At 48.0% G+C, this 23,236-nt stretch overlaps 3 protein-coding genes across 3 annotated transcripts; all 3 read right to left on the reverse strand.

Moving 5' to 3' along the window:
- Positions 1-710: 710 nt before the first annotated feature.
- On the reverse strand, positions 711-2,576 carry FTJAE_759 (DNA polymerase eta subunit; the record flags this gene model as incomplete). The annotated part of the gene is made up of 1 exon (XM_037354321.1): positions 711-2,576. The coding sequence occupies one exon, from the start codon at positions 2,574-2,576 to the stop codon at positions 711-713; it is 1,866 nt and encodes a 621-aa protein (XP_037212160.1).
- Positions 2,577-13,423: 10,847 nt separating this feature from the next.
- Positions 13,424-15,887, reverse strand: FTJAE_761 (histone-lysine n-methyltransferase ASH1L; the record flags this gene model as incomplete). Its single annotated transcript, XM_037354343.1, has 3 exons — positions 13,424-14,251; positions 14,309-14,691; positions 14,738-15,887. 3 exons carry the CDS (start codon positions 15,885-15,887, stop codon positions 13,424-13,426), a joined length of 2,361 nt encoding a protein of 786 aa, XP_037212161.1.
- Positions 15,888-20,138: 4,251 nt separating this feature from the next.
- On the reverse strand, positions 20,139-21,574 carry FTJAE_762 (SFH5-phospholipid transporter; the record flags this gene model as incomplete). Its single annotated transcript, XM_037354354.1, has 2 exons — positions 20,139-20,958; positions 21,147-21,574. 2 exons carry the CDS (start codon positions 21,572-21,574, stop codon positions 20,139-20,141), a joined length of 1,248 nt encoding a protein of 415 aa, XP_037212162.1.
- Positions 21,575-23,236: the final 1,662 nt, after the last annotated feature.

The raw sequence follows: 23,236 nt of genomic DNA on the forward strand, positions 1-23,236 counted from the left end.
CTGGCGGCTGGCTTTTCGGCTACACTTTGGAGGGTGGGTTGGGTAGCAATGCCTGCACCAATTGGAGCCCAACCCTCTGCCCGCAGGTCCATGTGTTCGGTGCCCAAGCCTTGCTGTCCAATCATCTGGGGAAATTTGACCCAGACTTGTCAACGTCTTGGCATCCCTCGAAGTCGTACATTTTGTCATTGACTTTGATAGTTTGCAAACTGTGGTAATATTAACATGCTTCCGGCCTCTCCGTTGATTCAAGATGAGACGCGTGCGTGAGAGCACGACAGTCTTGATACTCTGTTGATCCCCCTGATGGGCGCTTCGGCTGTTCGCAGCCTTACCGACCTGTCAGGACGCTTCGGTTGTTTTGACAGACTTGTGTGACCAAGAATCTGCATGTTCCCTGAATTGTGCATCTGCCTCTTTCTTCAAGGGGTTTCAAAACGCCAACGAAAAGTGGATTATTATCGCACAGCCACGGCCGTACGAACAAGTCCCAAGTCTCGTGTATGCTGAGCAGAATCGTGATAACAGCCAATGTAACATGTCGTCTTCTGGCGGCAAAGCCCAGGTATAAGCTGATACCGGTGCATCGAGTCACCTCTTGCCATCATGTTGTGCCCTTTTGTTGACGATAACGCAAAGTGAGCGTGAGCAATTGCAACACAAACCTGCAAAAAGCTTGGACGAGAAACCGCACAGTAATCACTTTCTGTTCAACCAAATTTGAGCCGACTTTGACCTTGCTCGAGTTTGCCTCCCCGGCTCCTTCTTGAAGTGGTTCCTTGCGTCTTTTGCCCAGAGTTACGTGCAGCAGGTTGTCGCTCAGCGAATGTGGGCATGACACGTTCCGCGTCTTGTAGATCTTTGGCCATATGCCAATCTCTATGGCTTTGCAACGCTTCCGGGTCCGCGAAGCTGGCCTTGCAGCGAGAACATGCAACATCGGTCAATGAATGCTGCTGTTGATCCACTTCCACATCGAAGGCGCTTTCATGCCACAGTGATGCGTGAGACTCATGCATGGTAAGGTCGGATTCATGGCGGGCCTCATAATCATACTTAGCAGCGAAACTGAGGGTCTTTCGGGTGGGATCTGATGGCAAAGGGCTATCTTTGGGGTCTTCCCCGGGAGTATGTGAGTCGGTTGGGGAGGTTCTTTCGTGATCTGTGGAGGGTCGCTTGGAGAAGAACCGCTGAATGCCTCCATCCTCCACGCGGCGTTTCTTCGCGGAGGGTTCCGGTCCAGTAGAATATTGACGGTTATCGGGAATCGACGATCGAAGAGCTTCTGCCTCTTCCCCCTTGACCAGAAATGCGCCAATGCCCATGTTGCCTTTGACGCCGTCTTCGAAGCCTGCTACGCTGAGACTCAAGTTTGCACAAGGCCAGACTCCTCTCCCTTCTGCGATTATCTGCGAAAGGAGGTCTTTGGCCAGGTCGAAAAGGCTGCCTTCGTCTATGGTTCTGCCCTGGGGGATGGGTCCCGACCGAGATCTCACTTGTCCCTCATGGCGATGATGTAAGTTCATCGTCCTCGGTCTTCTCTTGTTTTCCAGAACTCCCTCCTCAACGAGGCGAGCGAATATGTCAGCTGCGAAGATCCTCAGCCATCGCGTTGCTTGCTCTGCAGAGTTAATAGTTGGACGAAAAGATTTAGCCGACAGCATCGACTTGATCTGTGTTCTTGAGTTGACCTCACTCGTATCAATACCTCGGATGGTGTTATATATCCAAAGACCTGTGTCATGGCCAAGTTTTGCTTTCATAGTTGTCAAGGGAACATCCAACAGTTCAGTGACGCTCTCTGTGTTGAATGTCGATACGATCTGCTCTCCGAGTTTGCCGCCCAAGTTTCGAAGTTTTGTGATTTTGAAGCCAGCCATGAAAGCAGACACAGCTCGGTTGCGTACAACAGTCTGTTTGTTTGGTTTCTTGTATGCCGAACCCAACTTACTGAGAAGCTTGTTGCTTGCTACTCCAGCTGAGCATGTGTATCCCAACTTGTTTCGAACTTCGGCCCTGACTTTGCGAACGATCTCAGATCCGATGAGGATTGCTACATCATCCCAATCTGGATCGACTGTTTCCTGTTCCTCATCCAGATCAATCAAAGCATCGGTCTGCCAGTCGAGCGCGGCAATGGACGGCAAGGGAAGACTCTCAGTAGGGTCGTCATAGGGGGGCGGATTTGATAATTCTGGAAAGCGCTGCAGAAGGATCTGGTGGATTTGGCTCGAAAGATCAAGGAAGACCTCATCAATACTTGCTTTTTCCACCTTCTGGAGCTCAAGCGGCAGAGCGTCTTTGATACATGCTAAGATCTTTCGAGACTGAAGGCGATAGTGATCAAGTGAAACCTTATCTGTTGCTATGTGGGCGGCGGCATCCTCACGATATGCCCACTTGTCGTCGCCTTCTCTCCATGTAGCTACGTGCTGGGCGATAAGTTCAGGGCACAACTTTTTGGCTTCTTCGACATTGCAGTGGCGTCCGATACCAAATTCGCGTGCAGGATAGTTGACTGCGATGAGACCTTGCCTGTTAAGTGTCAGAAATTCGAAAGTGAGTTGGAGAATCATGATGTTAGGAGTAACGCTCTAGTGGTAACTGGGAGAAGAGAGCTCCTCGTGGACTGGACATAAACCCCAGCGTGGCAAAACGAGGCTTTCATTTCCATGGCTATGGAAAACTACCGCCTATGAATGTAATCGTGACAACTTTGCCTGCCATCATACAATTTGTGGCCGAGGGCAGTGGAGTGGCAAGGATCAAGTGTTACACAACCTGGGTCGAGAGGCCACGATCTTCGGAGAATTAACATAGGAGTTTTCGAAGGGTTCGCTGAGAATATTCTTGGAGGCTGTGAGATGAATTGTTGACTCGTATTTCCATGCTCTGCAGCTTTCCAGAGATTCAGAGATTCCTAGAAGGAGTACTCTCTGTTCCGCGGAAAATGAATGATCATGGCAAAAAGCAAGAAGATGCTGAGTGACGATCCATCTTGCAAGGTTGAGAGTAACACAATGCAAGCCTCAGCGAAAACTAATTGCTAGTGTCCAATCACTGCTGCATCGAAAGAAAAGGATCGAGCAGCGGACTCGATTCTCAGTCCAGCAGAGGATTTGAGGAATCGGAGAAAAGAGAAAACACCTTGTGTTCCATGAGAAGTATGAGAGTGCACGAAAATCAGGGCTTGACGTTGGTAGGGACTCGGGAAATAGAAAATGCAGTTGTGCTCACCATTGTTGAACAGCTAACGGCTTGCCCTCTGGGATACCAAGTCTAACCGTCTCGCACTGCGCATAAAAGGCGTCGAGATCAATGTGGGCAATGACGCGCAGCGGATTTGAAGTGTTGGACGAAGCAAGCTGTGAGAATTGGCGATACGTGAACTGGGAACGCCGCCGGCCTCCTCCAAGAAGTGGTGACGAGGCCCCGAGAGGCCTGTGTAGCGGTGACGAAGACATAAATTGCGAGGCTTCGATTATTTTAGGGCTTTCTTGACGGTGAAAAATGCATCCGTGTTGTGCGGCTACTGCAAGGCGTTGGTAATGCAGGCGGTCGATGTCTCTCTTGACGGATAATTTCTCGTGTCCGCGAACGCCACAAACAGTGCGACAACGTCGCTCTTTTCGCGAGCTCTTTACAGGCTGTAGCTAAGATTGTTGATAGAAATGAGAGAACAGATATATGCTCCTACGAGGAATCGTGAGCTTGAAGATGAAGTTAGATGTGGTGAATGGAAGGAGGAACGCGAGATGTGATAGGTTCGCGCCAGTGCCATTCAACTCCTTCACAGAGCAAGATCCACTTTCGAACCTCGTTCCTTCTCGTCCTTAGTTGACGTTCATTTACAAGATGATGGTTTCTATTTAGTGCGATATCTCAACTGTGTGCTCAATAAAAGAAACGAGTCTCGTTATGGTAAATACCTGTTTTGGTGGATGCATGTCTTGTCTGGCGTTATCGAGGCCTCCTAACAGTGCAGAAACACGCACGTCATACTTAAATGAGATGCTGGCCCAGAAATTGCTGTACCTCAACAACAATGAAAGGATTATCCTCTATGAACTTACGCAAGTTCTGGTGGAACTACAAGTATTCAATAAGTTCATATGTATAGGAAGGTTCTTTGGTTGTTGAGTGTCAAGAAAACCATCCAACCCGTAACAACCACCCTAGACCATGCAGGCCACGATGGCTTCAGCCTGCGTCACAGCCCACCGTGGTACAAGGCACTTCCCCTCCCCTCAACAAGTGGGACTGCTTCCATGGCTTGACCATCTTAGCAATTTGGATCTCGGAGCAGTGCTCATCTAGCTCTCAATAGTTCTCCTTCACAACTACCTAACTCATCCTCAGCGCGAACGTATGAGCCTCGCCGCCACCTCTTCAGGTACATACGACCAAAGCTCGTAGAGAATACGGGATCCCGTCCGCTCTCCCATAGTCAAGCTGCGAAGCGCCGGACTAGTAGTTGGGTCGGTGACGACCAGCGAATCCCCGGTGTTGTATGTTTTTTTGCGGTATTCGCTCGGCGTCTCTTTTTGCCCTGAGACTATTTAAAAGTTACTGCACATCCATATGACCTATCTGTACCTTCGTGGTCCTCCGCCCGTGATTTCTGAAGCTGCCAGTAACTCCTCCGCTATCTAAGCAGAAACAATCACCTTTGCAGAGTTTAGGCGCGTGTCTGAGCAACCGATCCCAATGAAAACATAAGAAAAACGCCCAAGTCTTTGCGCTTATTTTCGTGTTGAAGCTGGAATATGCCAACTAGTTCTAGTCTTTAAACATTACGTATGCAGCTACTGTCCTTTCCCCCCTCTTGCCGTGTAACAAATGATATGAGTCGTTGTGCAACTCTGGGTATCTAATTCAAAGTCATAGCTGCTGCCCTCTTCTCGGGGTCGATCCCTTCAAGTCCATACCGTTTTTTCAACTCCTCCACCAGTGGCCCAAACTGGTAGTCGCTCACCATGCTATCATGGCGGCTGCAGGGCGAGTGGCGGATGGGTAGAAGCCACTCGACGATCGAGTCTCCCATGACTGATTTGAAGTTTTGCAGGTAACCCAAGTGCCATGGGTTCTCTCCAGGTTCTGCTTGGAGGATAGCAAATGTCCGCCTGGCTTGCTGGTCTCTAGCTGCCATTGCGCTTGCCCGTGCGGACGCAGCGCCATTCACTTGTGTCATCCCACTGGTATGAGCTGCCTCTGGGGCCCTGGGACCCTCTCCAGGTCTTTCTAGCGGGTAGGTAATGGTGTTGAATCGATCATTTGAAGGAGTATCTGTCGGAATCCGAACTGCCAGTCGAAAGGTCTGGCTCTTCCTGTACAAGTCGACGTTGGTGATGTTTTGAAAAGCAAATCTTAAAGCCGTAATTGTCATGGTTATGGTAAACAAGCCGAATAGACCACCAAGTGCCAGACCAACAATGAGTCGTGCATCGATACTTTTATCTTCTTGTAGGCGTAGGCTAGTAAGGTAGCCGTTGGTAGAAATGATGATTATGCAAAAACAAGCGCAGTAGAAGCAAAATTGTATAAAAAAGTTAAAGGCTGCTGAAGCATTAGTTACTGCACTAGGTTTCCTTAGGGCTAATACTCACAAGTTTCCGAGATGATGCCGCCCATCCAAGGGCAGACATGATCCATCTTGTAGACGCAATAATTATACTCGGTAGAATGATGCGCCCGATCAGGCTTCCAGTTTCTGCATTCGGAGCACCACTTAGGGAAACCGTCGACTTCGCAAACAAAGATATCTTTGCTGTAGAACGCCTCAAGACCGGGGCTGTCGGGTTCGTCGTCTCGAGGGGCCCAAGATCGTGTCTCGACCTCGGCTCCGTTGCTCGCTCGTTGGTTACGCTCCTGTTCGATGGCTTCCCTTTCGGCTGTCCACGGCACGAAACCAGGATTGTACTGAATAGTAACGTAGCATCGTATGTAGGCTGTGACCATAAGAAGGAGGAAGATAGAATATAGTGCAATTAGAACAACGCCAACTGCCGTCTTGCCCCTTTTTTGCATAAAGTCCTGGACTATTGACTGTTAGTAAATGTTTGACAAGCAACAGCACAGCAAGGCAGAGCTCACCGCAGCAGTAGACAATGATGTTGTAGGTCGCGTAAGCAACGAGTGCCAGCCCCAGCAGAGGAAGCCCACGCGCGATCCATCGCGTGGAACAGCGGTTGCTGGTTGAGGTTTCTAGCATCTCATCGCTCCATGGAAAGGACCAAATCGACGAATGACCGTATTGAAGGCTTGCGGGCGGCTCTGTCGTGGCGTTTACAGGGAGTGAATAATCTGATTGTGTACGAGCTGATCGTGGACGAGTAATGATCTCATCTTCTGTTGTTCGTGTTGCGGCAATGGCATATCCCTCCGTCGTAATAACAGTGCCAGGCTTGGCCAAGTCCGCCAAGTCCGACTCGTCCGGGTGGGCCACCACCGTGCTTTCCATCGCTGTCATTTCTCAGGCCGCACTGTGTAATTACCCAATCAGGCAATGCTAGATGGAAGGCTCCGAGGTTGGTACCTTGGTAGATTCGATCGATCATAAATAATCGTCGACAGATTTTGGTTATAGAGAATGAAAGTCTCGTACACCCGAAAAGAAAAGTATGTGCAATACTTATATTTTTTATTTTAGAATTATGCTCCAGTTTCCCTTCACGTGTGTGAGTTGTAGTGTGACCTTCTAATGTGTAATGTCGACTTAGACTTCGATATGGAGTACTCTCGAAGATATTTACATCCACGGGCCACACAGAACAAGATATATTACTTGCTGATAGAGAATTTGGCATACGAGACCCAATGAGAGCCCGTTCTTGCATACTGGTTTAGGTCGTCTCAAAAACCCAGAACGATTAAAAGGACCAATGACTGACAGTTGAGATATTGTATGGTTAAGTCTGTATCTTTGTAAATCATCAAAGTGACAGAGAAGTGCAACCAACTAAAAATGTCTAAAAATGACAAGATTTCAACCCTAATTATATCAATACCCAGTCCATCTTCAATAATGTCTCTTAAGAGACTGGCTTGAGGTGTTGGCGACTAACATCCGGGCATGTCCCTAATTCTGAGATCCATAACCCACCCCCACTGTCTCTGCCGCCCTCTTCAATGGATCCATCCATCCATTCCCAATACTTTTGCTCTCAGCCGAATTGAGCATCAACCAACAACACGGCCAACAAGCCAATAAATCTTCATTTCATTGTATCGTAATACCAAAGCTTCATCCTGTAATTGAATGGCTGTCATTTTCTCCTCCAGAAGACGCTATTCAGGGATCCCTACTCTTTAGATGGCTTCGAAGCATTTGCGAAAGCCCCAAATCAAATCAATGGTGTACAGTCTGCCTCAAATCCGCCTTATATGCAAGACTCCTGCACCAACTGCTGATTCTAGTCACTACAGTTGCGATCCAGGCCAAACGAGAGTTGTCTTCTTTGTGAAGCGCTGCCACTGATTCTATTTTTAGACTGTCAAACATTTGAGCTGTCAGAGGATCTGCTGGCTTTCAAAAGGAGGGCTGAGCCTTGAGGACTCCTCAGCGCTTCGTAAGCTCGTAGAGTCCACGCATACACCAAGACTAGATATATTGAGGATTTCCGGCCTTGAATTTTGAGCGGATTCGAGGCGTCTGTCGCTGACATGAGGCCCGACAACTTCTTACTTATATGCCTGGTGAGGGCAACGCAAAGCAGGGACCCCTTAATTAAAGCAATGCTAAAAGATCGCCTCGGTTATCATGCCACAAGGTTCATGCCTCTAATATTCATGGCATGTGAGCCAAAGAATCCTTCAGTCATGCCTCAGGGAGCAAGAAAAACCCAGACCTTGATATAAGGCGTCAAAATAAACTCAGCAAAGGATATCCTAGGTCTATACTAAACTTATCCTAACCTTATGCTAAGTTACCTACGTGTTTTTTCTTCACTTAGGATCAAGGCCCTGAGTTTTCTTTCCTCCCCTAGCCATGCTCTTGTTGATTCTGAAGCTTGTGTAATTGGTCACGATGCAACATGAAGCTACAGTAGGACTGGTACTACAACTTGGAACTAAGGGAGCTATTGGATGGATTTGATGTCAGGCATCAAGGAAGCTCCAATCCTTCTTCAGTGCCTAAAGGCTAATAAACCCCTAGTCTACCTTGTCTTTCATCTGTCATCCTGCTTCGAATATGGGCCTGGATTTTAGCTACTGGGCTTCACGACGTCGACTGTACAAACGTCTTTTCATCGATACAAAAAACAGAAAAACAACAAAAACAGCGTCCCATATTCGCAGAACCCGTTCTAACATACTTCGAAGATCTTCCCTTCTTCGCATATCATGGTTTCGTCAAGGCTCAATAACTGTGTTTTCACCGACATTGAACTTTCATCAGCCCATAACACCTGCGCCCGTCTACGACGACCATTTTCTTTGTAGCACACAAGATACATAAAACGAGAGCCTTACGAATACTGTGGCTTGTTTAATGGGTCTATTGAGAAAAATCTGTTTCAAGTTATATGACTTCCAACTCGATGGCAGCACGCTCGTCTTGGTATGCTTAGGTCTATCACGGAGAGCAGTGTTATATCACGTTCAAGAGACAACTCTTAGCAATATGACTATGCGGCTCCTTATTACACTTGGGGTACTTTCACGTTGATCATATGCTTACACCCATTGCACAAATGTTGTTGGTATGCCTTTTTCTATTTCACTTGACATGCACAAGTAGCCAGCCTACTAAGGAAGGTGCATATACCGCGTGGGGGCGAGGCAGTCTCGCAAGAAAACATATAAGCTCGTTCCTCCGTCCTCTTTCCTTCTCAGTTGTGTCCGGAGCCTTCTTCGATTCTTGCCTACTGCTGTCATTTTGTGTCCTTTCAGTTTGCTTGCATCTGCTCTGCCTGAATATCTGAGGCCTAGAGGCTTGCAAAGCAACTTGAGCAAGCAAATAATTGTTTGTAAGTTGATATCTTTGAAGCAGTGTCTTTCTAACCAGAACTAATGATCCAAATTAGACACGAGTATTCTTCCTATATAAAGTTCCCATGACACGATATGGGTGGATGATATGCCCTCGAACATGAAAGATACCATCCTCCATATGTGGAAGCTGGGTTGAGACAAAGCTGCACTATCTCGGTATTTCCCTTTCATATCATGGCTCTCAAAGAACAACCAGAACATTTAATTTGACTATCTCTAACTCTCTATTCTGATATCTAGGCTGGGCGTCTAGGTGTTTGCTTGCCTTGTTTGGCGAACCACCCCCAAAGTCCTAAATGTACCTTTGTGCTTTCAAGTGCTTGACAGAGGTACCTGGGAACTTGGCGACGGGAGGCATGTTATTCTTCGGCTTTATTCTTGTACCGGGATGCACATGTTATGGGTGGAAACAAAGAATGACATTGCATAAAGGAGTTTGCACTTTGAACCAGGCATTCGTCACATGCCTCTAACAAACCGGTATCGACATCCGACATCGGCCGGCGCAGAGCCTCATCCATCCCCATCCGAACTTCAATCTTTTTGTTTGGGCCTGTTTCTATCGCATTCATCCGCCCTGCTGAGTTGGTTTTGTTAAAGCTTACGGCTCATACTGTGATTTCGAACCTGAAGGCTAGTCCAACACCCTCTCGGCTAGTCTAGGTACTAAGGTATTTCCAAAGCGAGGAGCCCCGCTCTGACGAAAGGACGACAACCCCGCCCTGGTTTCCAACATACACTTACATACAGCAAACATGCGCAGTCCCAAGGCACAAGCCCTGTCAATTGTGTTGAGAAGCCTTCCCTGCTCGCGGCAATGGGTTTCAAGTCTCCGTCTTCGTCGTTGTTGTCGCTAGCTAGGGATTAAGCTTCAGGGGCTTAGCAGACACTAACATACAGGTGGGGCTTGAAAGGCTGCTCAACGACTTGCACTCGCAATTGCGAGATCCGACAACATCATTTACAATGCCCATGGCCTTTACCCGAGGCCACTTAGCTTCTAAGTGGGAGTTGAAAGCAGCTAGCAAGGTAATCCTGCCAGTCTGTGGCTGTGGCATGTAAGTTATCTCGATTCAAGAATGTGTGGTTTCTAGACTCCTGGAGGCTCGCCTCAGATTCACCATGTGATCATAGATAATGCCAACCATAGCTCGCCTCAGAGGCAAGAGCACAGAGCACCCCTTTTCTCAACAATCCGACAATCACTGATCTCCTACGAGCGAAGTCGGCCGAGGCGAAGCTACTCTCGATCACGATTCTCACGTCTTCCTTGGGCAGTGCCCAGATGCGCAGCTAGTCAGAAACCATGGCAGCAATTCTCGTCCAGTCCTTTGAAGAGTTGGCCAGACATATAGTCAGCGAGTCAGGGTCATGGCAGCTAAATTGTGCGCTCGGGGAGTATGAGGGTTGAAACTTTCTCAAACCCCCCTATTGAACAACCCCTTTGAGGTTTGCGATGCTCGACCGCTATCTCATACCGTCACACGGTAGACGACTATGAAACTTTCAATCATATACGAGTGTATTTGATTGCCCCTATGCGAGGAACGCTCGGTCTTTTTGACTATCAACCAGGTGACCATGGGGCTTCCAAACATGAGGCTTGTTTGTTCATGGTTCAGCAAGTGGCATCCATGGAAATCACAATATTCTCAGTGATGCCCTGTTTGAACTTGTGGTTGAGGTTGTCGATAACATGAATTCGGCAACAACGTTCTATCTCTACAAAAAGAGGCCAGAGCCATCGCTTTCATGATGAATTCGAACCAAACCCATCCAGCCTTCTCCATCGTTAGCAGCTCTACAGCTCTTAACCAGAGACTTTTATCAATATTTCTCTCACTATTTCCTAACTACACCTTCGATCTTGTCAACATGAGCGAGTGGCGCTGGGAATGCTACAACTGTCACACCGAAAACTCATGCACCCTCAACAAGCGGTGCATAAACTTCGAATGCGAAGTTGTTTATGATCCGTCGAAATCCAGGGTCTTTGAAGCCACAACCCAAGACAAGTAGACCATCTTTTCGAAACCATGCCTCAATCAAAAAGCATCGCTCGCACAATGCGACCAGATGCGTTCGAAGACAGACTGAATGATGCACTATCGGTATGGAGAGGCTTGCCTTTGAAGAGGCTCTGACCCTGCATGAAGTAACTTGGATCTCTCAACTTTTTATCCCGAGTTGGTTCTCCGTCTGCCAGTCGAGTCGATGTGGGAGACAAGTCCATTTAGACAAAACAACAGCACCATGTCCTGATATACAGCAGTACATCATGACGGTATAGACAAAACGATGGGAAACAGTGCATGCCCCCTGGCACTGTTGCCAGGGGCGATGGACGGTGTTCTGATGGCGGTGAATGAGCACGGTCTTATTGTTTTCATGGTTCTCATGGCTCTCTTTTGCGATGATCTGGTGGCGGTCATCTTGCCCTCTCCTTGTTTTTATTGGGATATGGGACTGTCTTCTGTCTTCAGTTATTGTCATTTCCTTCATTGGTGCTTTCGATTTCCTTCAAACATCCCAGCGGATGCTATCTCATCTTGTACTCCAGGATGCTAGTATCTCGATTACCTTCGCGTTTCTCTTCTCTGTTCTGGTTATATCATGGGTTTCACTTCTATTCCCGAGTTTCCTAAGACCCGGATTTACGTCTTTGGACTCTCATTGTTTTTTGGATTTCTTCGTTGCTTTTCCTTCTGTACCTTAGACTAGACGTGTGCTGCAATATGCTGGCGGTTTCATTTGACATGCGCTTTTCATTTATCCGGATTGGCAGGCTGATAGAAAAAAATTATTCATTTTTATTCCTTGTCTTTCAGAGTCCCCTTGATGGATAAGTGACTATCGTGACTGAAGTTGACTCTAAATCGAGGCGAGTTCTCCTGAACGTATCGCGATCCACCCAATCTTAGCACAGCGCCTGGCTGCAGTGAGGTTGGAGTAATATTCGAGAGGCGGCAGTGGTTGGTCAGAGCGGCTTAGTCAACTTCCTTACAATGGAACGTGGCAGCATCACGTTATCAGAACATATAAAAGAAGTATCATATCATGTTCCCGATCCCGGCCGAGGGATCAAGGAGGCGGTGACACCTGAGTGTAAGACTTCATTACATACAATAGGTTAGTGGTTTACAAGCTATCTAAGGCCCCTAGTGAGAACTAGTTTTGATCTTTGAGATCAGGAGAGAGGAGACACTGAGCATTGTCACTTCATCACAACTTCAAGTTTGAGTCTTACTTGGAGTTCTTGTCATTAAAATTAATACTTAAAGGCATTTATAGACAATTTAGTGGAATTTAAATTCCTTAAAAAGAGAATTTAGACATTAGTTAAAGAACAGTCTCTCGTTCGATCATTCCCCAGAGAATAGATAGAAGGGAAGTGCCTGTAGTGACCAAAGCCGGCTCACCTGCATAGCATCCAATGATAAGCAACGAGACTATGCATCTTGACCGCTGGAACACAGCATGTTTCGATTCCAAGGGACTCCTCCGTTGTGTCAGCTAGAGTCTACAATTTGACAATTCATATCCTCAGGGGCTTCAATAACAACTGATTCCCTGGGCTGAGCAACAACCGAAACTTGCCAGGAACTCGTACAAACACTCGCCTCCCAACCAGCAACACTTGAGATTTGTCCAAGTCTACAACATGGACGTTGCGCTCCCCGTCCTAGAAAGAGCAATACCAAATAAATGCTCACAAGCGCAATGCGCATTTGCGACTCATCAGTCCTGCGCTACAAGTTTTAGTACAATACCAAATATGCCCCTGCGCAGTGCATTTAGCTCCGATGCCTTGTTTCGCCTCGCAATGCCTCGAGGAGTGAGTCTATACGAATCAAAGTGTGATTTACAAATCAATACAGCCAGCAAAGGCAGAGTGAGTCTTCAGGAATGTGCAATCAAGTCTGATTCAGTGCCCGGGATATACAATCACATAACCCCTGATCCTTGGCCATCAATGTCATTGCAAAGCCTCGCATCGCATTTTGATCACGAGAAATACACACTGCAACTACTGTACACAGCAAGCAAGCACTTCCAAACATCATTACAATACGTGTTGAACCGTAAAGCAAGCATGAAAGATAGCTAAAGCAAGGTTACAGACCACCAACAGCCGGCCAGCCATCCATCCGTTCCCTGATACTGTACAATGCCAAACCTTGCCTCCTTGTACGCCCTGGCGCCCGCAGAAAAGCAATGAAATGAAGATAATGGCGGGAAAAGAGCAAAATTAGCACCCATATTTCCTATCGCTCCTCTGCTCCTGTTCCTATTCCTGTTCCGATTCGTTTCTCCTGCTCCTATTCTTGATTCATTTCATGATGCAACGGAACAGTCCAGGTCTGCGAGAATGCATCCTTCATCAGTAAACACAAATCCCTTTCCCAACGTCATCAACTCTCTGATATTCCTAATTTTCTGCGACCACCCGAATCTCGCCATCGCGTGAAAGATCCAATGCCTGTCGGGGTGAGACCACCCGGGATGATGTCCTTCTGAGACTGGCCGTCGTCTTCGTCGTCTTAGTCGACACCTTGGTCACTGAAGAGCTCTTGGCTCGGTGTGCAGAGACAAGGCCGACACTCGATGCACGCTCCGATGCTCGTCTCTGTGGAGTGCGTGAGTATGTTTGCATGACTCGTTTGGTAGTCGTCTTCTTAAGGAGAGCTCCAGTCGTGACACGTCGCTTAGCCGGTGACTTTGAACCCAGAGCCGCCTTCTTGGTAGTCGAGGCTACTGTGGAAGCACCCTTCTTGAAAGCATTTGCTGCACCCTTGGCCATCTTAGAACCAGCGTTGGAAATCGCTCGCTTCACTCCCTTTGCAGGCTGCACCTTGCGCTTCTTTGCATTCTTGCCATCGTCTCCTTCGTCTCCAATAAGCTCCTTAAGCTTACGTTTGCCTGCCTTGACAGCGCCCTTGACTGCATTCTTGAGATCAGTCTTGGGCTGCTTGACTTCGCGAGGCTTGGGTCCCAGAACACCACGGCAGTTGGGTTCTCCGCAAAGACATTTCTGTACGTTCTTGGCCGAGAAAGGGTCAAAGTTGTAGTCATAAGTCAGCTCATCACCTGTCATGATGGGCTTATCACCCGCAAACAGGGCCATTCGCGGCTGTCCGGAAACGATCCATTTAATCATTCTGCAATTTGGGTTGCAGCTGTGATTCACGAAACGCGCGATAGATCCTGTTGTTGCGTCGATGATCATATTTTGATCGAAGCTCATGAGATAGTAGCACTTTGCTGAGTCAGCCAATTCGTCCAATCAGAGTCGCATAATGACTTATAAACTAACCTCATTGTCCTTGTATACTTCGGTCATGCGGCGCTCACACTCCTCTTCGGTGATGATTTCTCCGGCATACTCCATGATGATCTGGTTCGGTCTGAAGCATCGGTTGCTTCGGACGCCATATCCACGGTCGGAAGTCTTGATCACCTCAACACCGACTCGGTATTTTCCGCCCTTGTTTCGGCGCGCCGTGAGAGTGGCAAAAGCACGGTTGGTGCAATACTGCTTGCCAGCATTGCAATTCTGCTCATCACATTCGTAAAGCATAATTCGATTCTGGCAGCTCTCGCCACACCCATCTTCCGGCTTGCAAACGCACTTCGATGAATAGTCGTGGAAGTGGGGTGACTTTCTCCAGTAATCCTTAGATTCGCCAATGAAGCGATCTAGATACAGTTAGTGTTAAACTCGCAATTTCGGCACAAAACTTACTCTTTGTCATTTTCTTCCATTCATCAGGTTTAGGTTGACCTGGTGGAAGCGGGTTGCAGACCTGGTAGGGGAGCTTGAAGTCGCGGCCTTCAATGAGTGTGCGCAGGCCGTTGAACATGGGCAAAGGCATTGTCTTGTTGACACGGCCGCTGGGAATGAGTTCCGGCAGCTGAGCCAGGGCCTTCTTCTCTCCCACGGTCAAGCCCTTAGAAATGTCAATGGGAGCATCCTGTCCAGCGTAGAGACCCTTGGTAAGATATTTCTTGACCCGACGCTTCCTGGTGTTAACCACGGGCTCGGGCTCGGCCTCCTTGGGCTCCTGGGCAGCTTGTTCAGGCTCAGCCTTCTTTCGGGAGGCTGCTTTGGCAGCCTTAGGGTCAACAAATTTTCCGTTTGACCACACACTCAAGACCACGGGCTTCTCGTCGATGTGCGCAAACTCCTTAGTGTCCTGTAGACGCCTCAGCTCGCGTGACATGGGCGTTGAGGGCTTTTCCATGGATTTGCGACTGCGTTTGGTAGCCTTGGAGTTTTTAGTAATAGGTGTAGCTGCGATAGGCGCAAAGACACTGGACCGACGCGTCAAAGAACGTCTGCTCGAGCCACTCTCCTCCGCGATCTTCTGGCGACGAGGGCGGGGTGAGTCTAGTTTGCTGGCTGACTGAGTAGCTCCCAGCGCGTCGATACCACTGCGTACGGTTTCGGGTGTTTTATCCTGAGAAGTATCGGACGTTCCCTTGTCATCGCCCAAGATTGGGCCGGAGATGGTCTTTCTTCTTCGTCGTCGGTCCGCGACAATGTCTCCTTTGGCGCGTCGCTTTCCATGGCCAGCTGTACCACTCAATTGAACGAGATTGTAAACCGGAGCACTAACGCGGCTACGTCGCGAGCGAATTGGGGCAGGAGGCGGCGCATTGGCGGCGCTGTCGGTCTCTGTAGGCTCGATGGGCTCGGATGTAGTGGGCGCGACTTCGGGAGAGTCAGACTCGAGTGCAACGTGAACGACATCGCGTTTGGGAGAATCGGAGTGAAGACTGGCTTCATCGGCGACGGTAGTAGGAGGTGTTGAAGTTGCAGACGCGACATTGGAAGAAGAATCGTCCGTGGAGCTGACCTCAAAGGCGCCCTCAGAGGACAATAAGAGTGCCATTTCGGCAGGGGCAAAAGCTCGCCTGAGTGGTGTAATATACTGTTTGACGCGAAATATTTAGAACCCAGAAGTCATTCAAAGTGTAGAAAAAAGTAAAGAAAATGGATGATTTGGGTAAATTAAAGAGAAAAAGGAGTCAAGACGCTGTGCTTGATAAATTTTAGTGTGTAGAAAGAACAAAGTGTGAGGTAGAGAGTTAAATGAAATGGAAGTGAGAAGCAAACGCGGCGCGCCCAGAGATGGATATGGGCGCGGGAAGGAGCGTGGGCGACTAGACAGGTACAGTAATACCTAGTCGAGTGGGTGGTGCTTTCCCCCCGCGCGCGCCGGTCCAACCTTTAGACTTGCCCAGGGCAGGCAGGGAAGAGGAAGGTAAAGCCCAAGGCTAATGCTTGGTACGTACTATAGTAGTTTCCGTGTAGGAGTAAGAAAAGCCGAAAAAGGAGAAGGAAGGATGGATTCGGCGAGCGAAAGGGAATGCGGAGAGTGTCAAAGGCGGGAAGGAGGTTGATGTGATGTTGATAGAAGAAAGCAAGAGAAGAGCAGTCGAATAAAATAGGCTCGATAGAGTGAATCACTCGGATTTGATGAACGAGAAAGAATGCATCAGAGCAACTTACAGATAAAGACAAGATGATCGGGTTATTATGTCTTGTGCCGTATTGTGTGTATTGTATTGTATTGTCTTGAAAGAAGTTCAACAATGAATGTTGATGCTGCGTTTAGACCTCGTCGCGTTCTTTGTTGGTTGATTTAAAGAAAAAAGTGGGATTAAGTGGCCAGGACGTGACGAGGGTCAAAGGAATAGAGAGATACGAAAGGAGGGGGGGATGAAGGAAGGAGGAAGGGTAAAAAAAGAGATGAGAGAGATATAGAGACGAATAGTGGAGAATAAAAGTCTCGTGCTCAAGTGTAATACATCAATACCTAGGTTCTTGATACCCCAAGAGAGATGGATGGTATCGATGTGTTGCAGTTGGTTGTGGGAGAGAGAGAGAGAGAGAGGCTGGGAGAGTAAGGAAGAAAAGGGAGTTGAGCAGAGTTGAGTTGAGTTTGCTTGACCCCCCGGAGAAAAAGGCTGATGAGTGAGCGTGCTCCTGGATGGGATGGGATGGGATGTAGGGAGCAAAAGAGGAGAAAATCAACAAGAGGATGCGAGGATGAACATGGCTGGCTCAATTTCGAGGCAAACGCGAATCTCCTAGACCAAAGCAAGGCCAAACAGACAGACCAGACCACCCGAAACTCAAGAGGCTACTTTATTTCCGACGGCGGTACGATAGCAGCCAAAGCATTCATGGAATTGGAAAAATTGCACCTGATTCTATGCATATGTTTATTTTTTGATCGCATGCACACACACTTGATATTGCTCGAGTTACAGGTCTCCAACTCGATATCTCATCTTTCACTGCTTTGCCACTTTCAGCCTTGACAGCATCTGACTCAGATACCACCACTTTATCCGACCGATTCAAACTCGTGTATTCACTCGAAACGGGCGATGCAAAAATTTGAGTATGTATGTCGCCCGTTGTCGAGTTATCTCAGAGTGACGATATCCGGATACCGCATCACAGCCTCGTTGACCAAGCATCTCGGCTACCGAGTACCGGAGGTGCCATGTTTCAGCACAGACGTGATCTTCATATAATTGTTCAATGCCTCAGGATCAGTCCGAGTTTCGTGTTTAATCCAAAAATCGAAAAGTCTCGGTTTCTAGAAAATGCTCGTGAGTGACGTTGCGTTCCTTGTTCAGGGGCCAGCGGGCGAGTTACTCCGAAAAGGGCGGGTACTGAGGTTCTCACGGACCTCAAACCACTTCGACACTGCACGCCAAACAAGAGCGAGTCCAACACCTCAGTTTGCCCATTGAATCCGAAAATTCCTTTTTGTACTCAGATTCGAAGCAAAATCTTCAAAGTCGACTTCACTCTATTTGCGTCCACGACCTTGCACCTGAAGTGCCGTGCACCAAAGATCCCCTAGTTCCGGATAACACTCCCTTGCAGCGACAGAAAGCCTATCACTCGACTCCGGGGACTCGAGCATTCTTGTCCTGTCTGTGATGATTCGACTTGCCTGAGCCTTTTCAAGGTCAACATTTGCCGAAAAAATACGCATATCGCCCATGTAACCTGAAGGATCACCAAATCACGGGTTCTAGTCCGGCATCATCCCTCCCCTGCAACTCCAGCACCACCGCAGTCAGTGTTCTTCGCAGTAAGATTTATCAAGTGTAGAATTGCGCCTCTTACACTATTTCTATTTCCATAGAAACTGGGACATTGTTCTAAAGATTCACTGATACGGTCAATAGTGATCACCAGAAGTGCATCTCGGTATCTCATGGGCCATTGGTGTTCAACGCACTGAACTAATAGCGCGCGATGACTTCTATCCATCCATAAAGTCTGTTGCTTCTGTTTGCTGCAAGTGTTGACAAGTTTGGACTCGGTATGCTCCTTTACGGTATCGTCAGTTCAGTGCCATGTACCATCTGCAGTGGCGTATCACCACATCATGTGCACATACGCAGTATCATACCAATTCATCACCGAAGCTTACTCGCATTGCCCTCAACTGTCTTTCGTACAACATGCAGACTTTTTCTGTCAAAACCTCGAGGTGCCAATCAATTTAAACGGTGTGATTTTGCCAATCGAGCGACAGCCGACCCCAGCAGCCGTGTATCGTTGAGGTTGTGGTGAGCAAATGCACTTGAAGAGGTCGAGGACAACCAATTTCTCCACTAGGACCACTGTCTCTCGCTAACACAGCATCAGAGAAGACGTCTGCAAATAATACATTGGGCGGTGCTTTCCGTGTCAGTCATTGTTATTTTGAGAGTACCCTATGCACGTTGTCTGGTAAGCAGCGTGCTACTAAGGCTGGTGCGCATATCGACACCAATTCCAACCTTGGCAGCAGAATGGTCTCTGAAGATTGCCATTATGATGTAGAATTCGTCCCCTGTCCCATTCCCTCGTAGAAGAGCTTCATCATGGAGATGCTACAAATATCCTTTTATACATTTGGTCACGTCCCAAGTTCCATTAAAAGTGACGTGTCATCGCGGCGGGTGCAGTTATGCGGATCAAGACCAGCCAGCCTCTCCACTAACGCAGCTCGTTCTCGTTTACGCCCACTGTAGACTTTATTTCTGGTGGTTCATTTTCCTGTATCGGTGTCGGGTACTTCCCTTAACTTGAACTCACTGTCACAATTCCTGTATGTTTCTAATGCCTCAGCGACAGTCCAAATGCTATCGATGCCATTACTTCGAAAGTGGTGAGCGCCACAGCCAACTTACCTAGGTATGTTGACAGCCGAACCAGTCATTGATCGTATCATCCCACCACTTCTCTCGATCAAGTTTAAATATTCTCTGATAAGATAGAATGACCAAGGTTGCTCTTCGAATAGCCGTGACTTCCGAGACGTGATAGGTCGCTGGTACAAGTTAGATATTGAGGTTGAAGGCATCAGTTGTTGACCACGTGGAATGAAAAACATCCCGTGACGAACACCAAATGCCTAAAGCTTTGTTTTGCTTTTGACTTTGCTCTATCTACCTACTATACCTAGAAGCAGGTATCTGAAACACACAAAGAGAGCCTATAGTCAAGAGTTATGTTCGTTTGCGGCGTTCAGTCGAACACTTCCTGGCTAAGACGTCACTCCCTCATATCTGACCCAGGAAGTTCCCCAACCGTTTCAAATGCCCATGATTAGGTAGATAGTCATTCATACCGCAGTCGCCATAAAGGCACAGAGAGAATGCTTGCAATCTAGTTATTCTAGCATCATTATCAGCTATCAGCAAGCGCATCACTTTAGGTCCCCTGGCCTCGGAGTATAATAAAACCTATGATACTCAATTAGGGTGTAAAAATGAAATAGCCTCAAGACATTCATAGAGGCACTAGATTTACCCAAGTATTTCCGACGCCTGGATAGGATAGAAGCTGTGAGTTTTGCCTCCCCTATGTAGCCTGCCTCTGTATCATGACTCTCTAGGGTACGGCAGCAAAGGCATCACAGCAAGACGCATTAGATACCTTTACAGACACTAGCGTCTTGATTCTCGATCTCAGTCTATTGTAGAATTATAACATCTCTAAGCAGTGATTTTCACCTCTGGTGCGCTCCTCATAACTGAATGGGGTATTGTTTATGGTATCAAATCACACGGTTTCTTGGTATCCTTCACCCTGTCACTCGCACCTTTTTACTTGCACGCAGCGCTGCTTAGGCAGCCGTCTCCTTCTTCTCAACATCAGTAGCAAGAGTATCCTTCTTCTCAGACTCAGCTGGGTCGACGGAGAGCTTCTCCAGAGCCTCCTCGATGGGCTTCTCTCCAGCTTGCTCCGCAGCCTGCTCTGCAGTCTCGGCCTTGGCTGCCTCTACAGGAGCAGGAATCGGGGCTGGAACAGCCTCTGCAGCAGGAGCGGAAGCAGGGGCAGGAGCCGCGGCGGCCACAACAGGCTCAACAGTTAGTGGCTTCTCAGTAGCGGGAGCTGACTCGGGAGCGACGGCAGTCTTTTCGGCAGTGGTAGAGTCGGTGGCAGTAGTTTTTTCGGGAACTTCAGTGGGTGAAGGTTCCGCATTGGTCTCACCAGTCTCAGTCACGCCAGCCTCAGTCAACGAGACAGACATACCCTCCTTGACGCTTGGTCCCTGACCCCCATACTCCTTGGGTAAAGTAGAAACGATGCCCTTGAGCTCAGTGGCCAGTGTAGTGCCAGAGGCCATGGGGTGGAACTTGCGGAGGGTAGCAGGGGCAAGGAAGAGCTTCATGGCGCCAAACACCCATCCCATGATGTTGGGAACATTGACGAAGTACTTGTGCGCGAGCAACTCAGGGTAAGCCATTGAGAAGACGGTGATGGTCTCCTTGCTGGCGGCCTTGACGGCGGGGTCCATGCGGAAGAAACTAACATTGAGGTAGTCGTGGACTTGGATCATCTGGTAAGGATCCTCACCCCCCTCAGGAATTGGCTCAGTGACTTGGTCAAGCTTGAGCTTCTGAACGCTGAGCTCCATGATGGCGGCGCGCCATTTGATAAACCTAGTGTAGAGTTAGTGAAGCTGTTTCATTTAAACAAGAAAATTCAAGACTTTAGACGGAAGCTATGTAAAGATTTAGCTGAACTATTCCAAACTTTGAGGACTATTTGACGAATGAATCAATAGTCCTCCAGGTTTAGAGTAGTATAGCCAGATCTTCTGCTCCCTGAAGCTGGGGTTAAAACTTACTCCTCTACATTGCCAAAGGTGGCCTTGTTGTCCTTGACAGCCCCGTAGACGTTCCAGGTGATGATGGTCTCCTTGCCGTTCTCTCCCTTGTGGACAGTGACATAGCCCAAGTCACCAAACTTGCTCTTGTCAAAAGTTTGGGTAACGAGTGCGGTAGGGTTCATCTTCTTGCGCCACTCAAGGGCCTGAGTGAGCTGCTTCTCAGCTGCCACGGGGTCATCATTGTTGGCGCGGAGGAACTTTTGCAGGACGACCTTTGTTGGGACATGGTCAATGTTGGTGAGCTGGACACCCCACATCTCCTTGTGGAGTGTCTTGGTGAAGATATCCTCAAGGCGAGCATTGAGCTTGTTAAGAGGCGTCTCGGGAGTTACAGGGTTCTCAGCAGGGACGGCAGCGGGAACGGTCTTATCCTGTTCGGCAGCCATGGTAGTGGTTGATGAGGCTATAAGAAGGTGGGACACGATGAGATGATTGAGACGATGGTGAGATGAGTCCAGTGATGGAGATCGTGGGGGAGGTCGGAGCCTTTTGTGTTCAGCTTGTCCTTGTCCTTGTCCTTGTTGACTTGACTTGACTTGACGAGTCTTGTCTGACGCGGCTCCTGAAGTGGATTGTTTTGGTGCACCTGCCGAGCGAGACGGGAGCACAATAATAAAAGACAAACAAACACAAACACGCACGGGAAAGTGAAACTCGTTTCGACGAATATAATTCGACTAATGATGTTGTTTGTCCGTTCAAGAAGGGAGCACGAATTATCAGGTGAATGAAAGACCCAGGCTAACGTTAGGTACCTTATTATTAAGGGAGACAGTTTGACGGCCGATCCTACCTTATTAGTGTCCGTGGGCCAAGGGCGGGAAACGCCCTGTCGTTTCGGCAAGTGGAGATGATACCCTGAAGGCCGTTTACATTGGACACACTCTGATGAATGTTTCTTCTCATTGGCTGAAAGCTGAGAAATAAACTTAGGTAGGTACCTTAGTCTGGTGATTTTCTAGGTGTTTCTCTCTATAACTCCAGCTACCTGAGCTCAGGACCTTTATCTTAGGTAGACAAGTGACGAGGATAATTGCGTAAATTCAGGCAGTGTAGACTTAAAAGGCCGTTCGTTGATTGAGGTATCTCGTTGTTTTCTTCACTTGACATAGCCCCAAAGTTGTTGTGCGTTCCCTTTGTTACAGGGGCAGAGGGGCTTATCCAGCGCCTGTACCTGAATAAATATGCAGCTTTTCAGGGCTGCATTAACCACTTGATCCATTCTCAAGTCTTATTTATTATGCACACACCCTGCTTAAATCCTCAAACGGACAGAGGAAATATATTCAAAACCTGATATGTCACAAAATGTAACGGCCGATAAGCCATTGCTGAAGTAAATCCCGGATAACAATGCAAAATACCTTTTCAAGAGGAGCTGCAAAAGGTGAAACCGTCGGGGCATGCATGATACAGAGCACTAGGGACACAACATTGATATCCATGGATGGATATGGATATACTCCGTACACTGTACAATCAATACGAATCATCAACCCAGTCAACATCATAGCACGGCATCAGAGCCACCGCAATTTACCAAAAACTGTGTTTTGTTTTTGTTTTTTAATAATTACATTATTTTTTATATAGCCACTGGACTCTAGAGTGACCCAAAAGCACAGGCAATATCCCTCAAACTCCTTAAACTCCGAACCATTAGCGTCCTCTGTATAACCCTGAGCTGGCATCCATCCTCGCTCCCGAATTAACATGCCTATTAGTGCGCCACGCGTTTTCTTCCTCCAGTCTTTATGGTCCTCTAGCCTTAGCCCCGAGTAAGTCAACCAAAAGCTGAGTAGCAAATATTGCCGAAGAAGTGGCTAGGGAGTCTTGGGTGTTGAAAAAGATGACCAAAGATCACTGGTGACATAGTCCAGTGCGACACTGAGATGCAAGGCGTTGTGCGAAAATGAAATCTAAAAGAAGCGAAATGAGTAGCCTCATAGGGCCGTCTCAAAAAAGCAAATCGGTCGGCCGAATTGTGATGTGCAAAGTCAGGGAGCAAATCAAGTTTTTATCAAAAGGGCACCGAAGCAGAGCAAGAA

This window comes from Fusarium tjaetaba, assembly GCF_013396195.1.
Source record: "Fusarium tjaetaba strain NRRL 66243 chromosome Unknown NRRL66243_c0000018, whole genome shotgun sequence".
NCBI classification, from domain to species: domain Eukaryota; kingdom Fungi; phylum Ascomycota; class Sordariomycetes; order Hypocreales; family Nectriaceae; genus Fusarium; species Fusarium tjaetaba.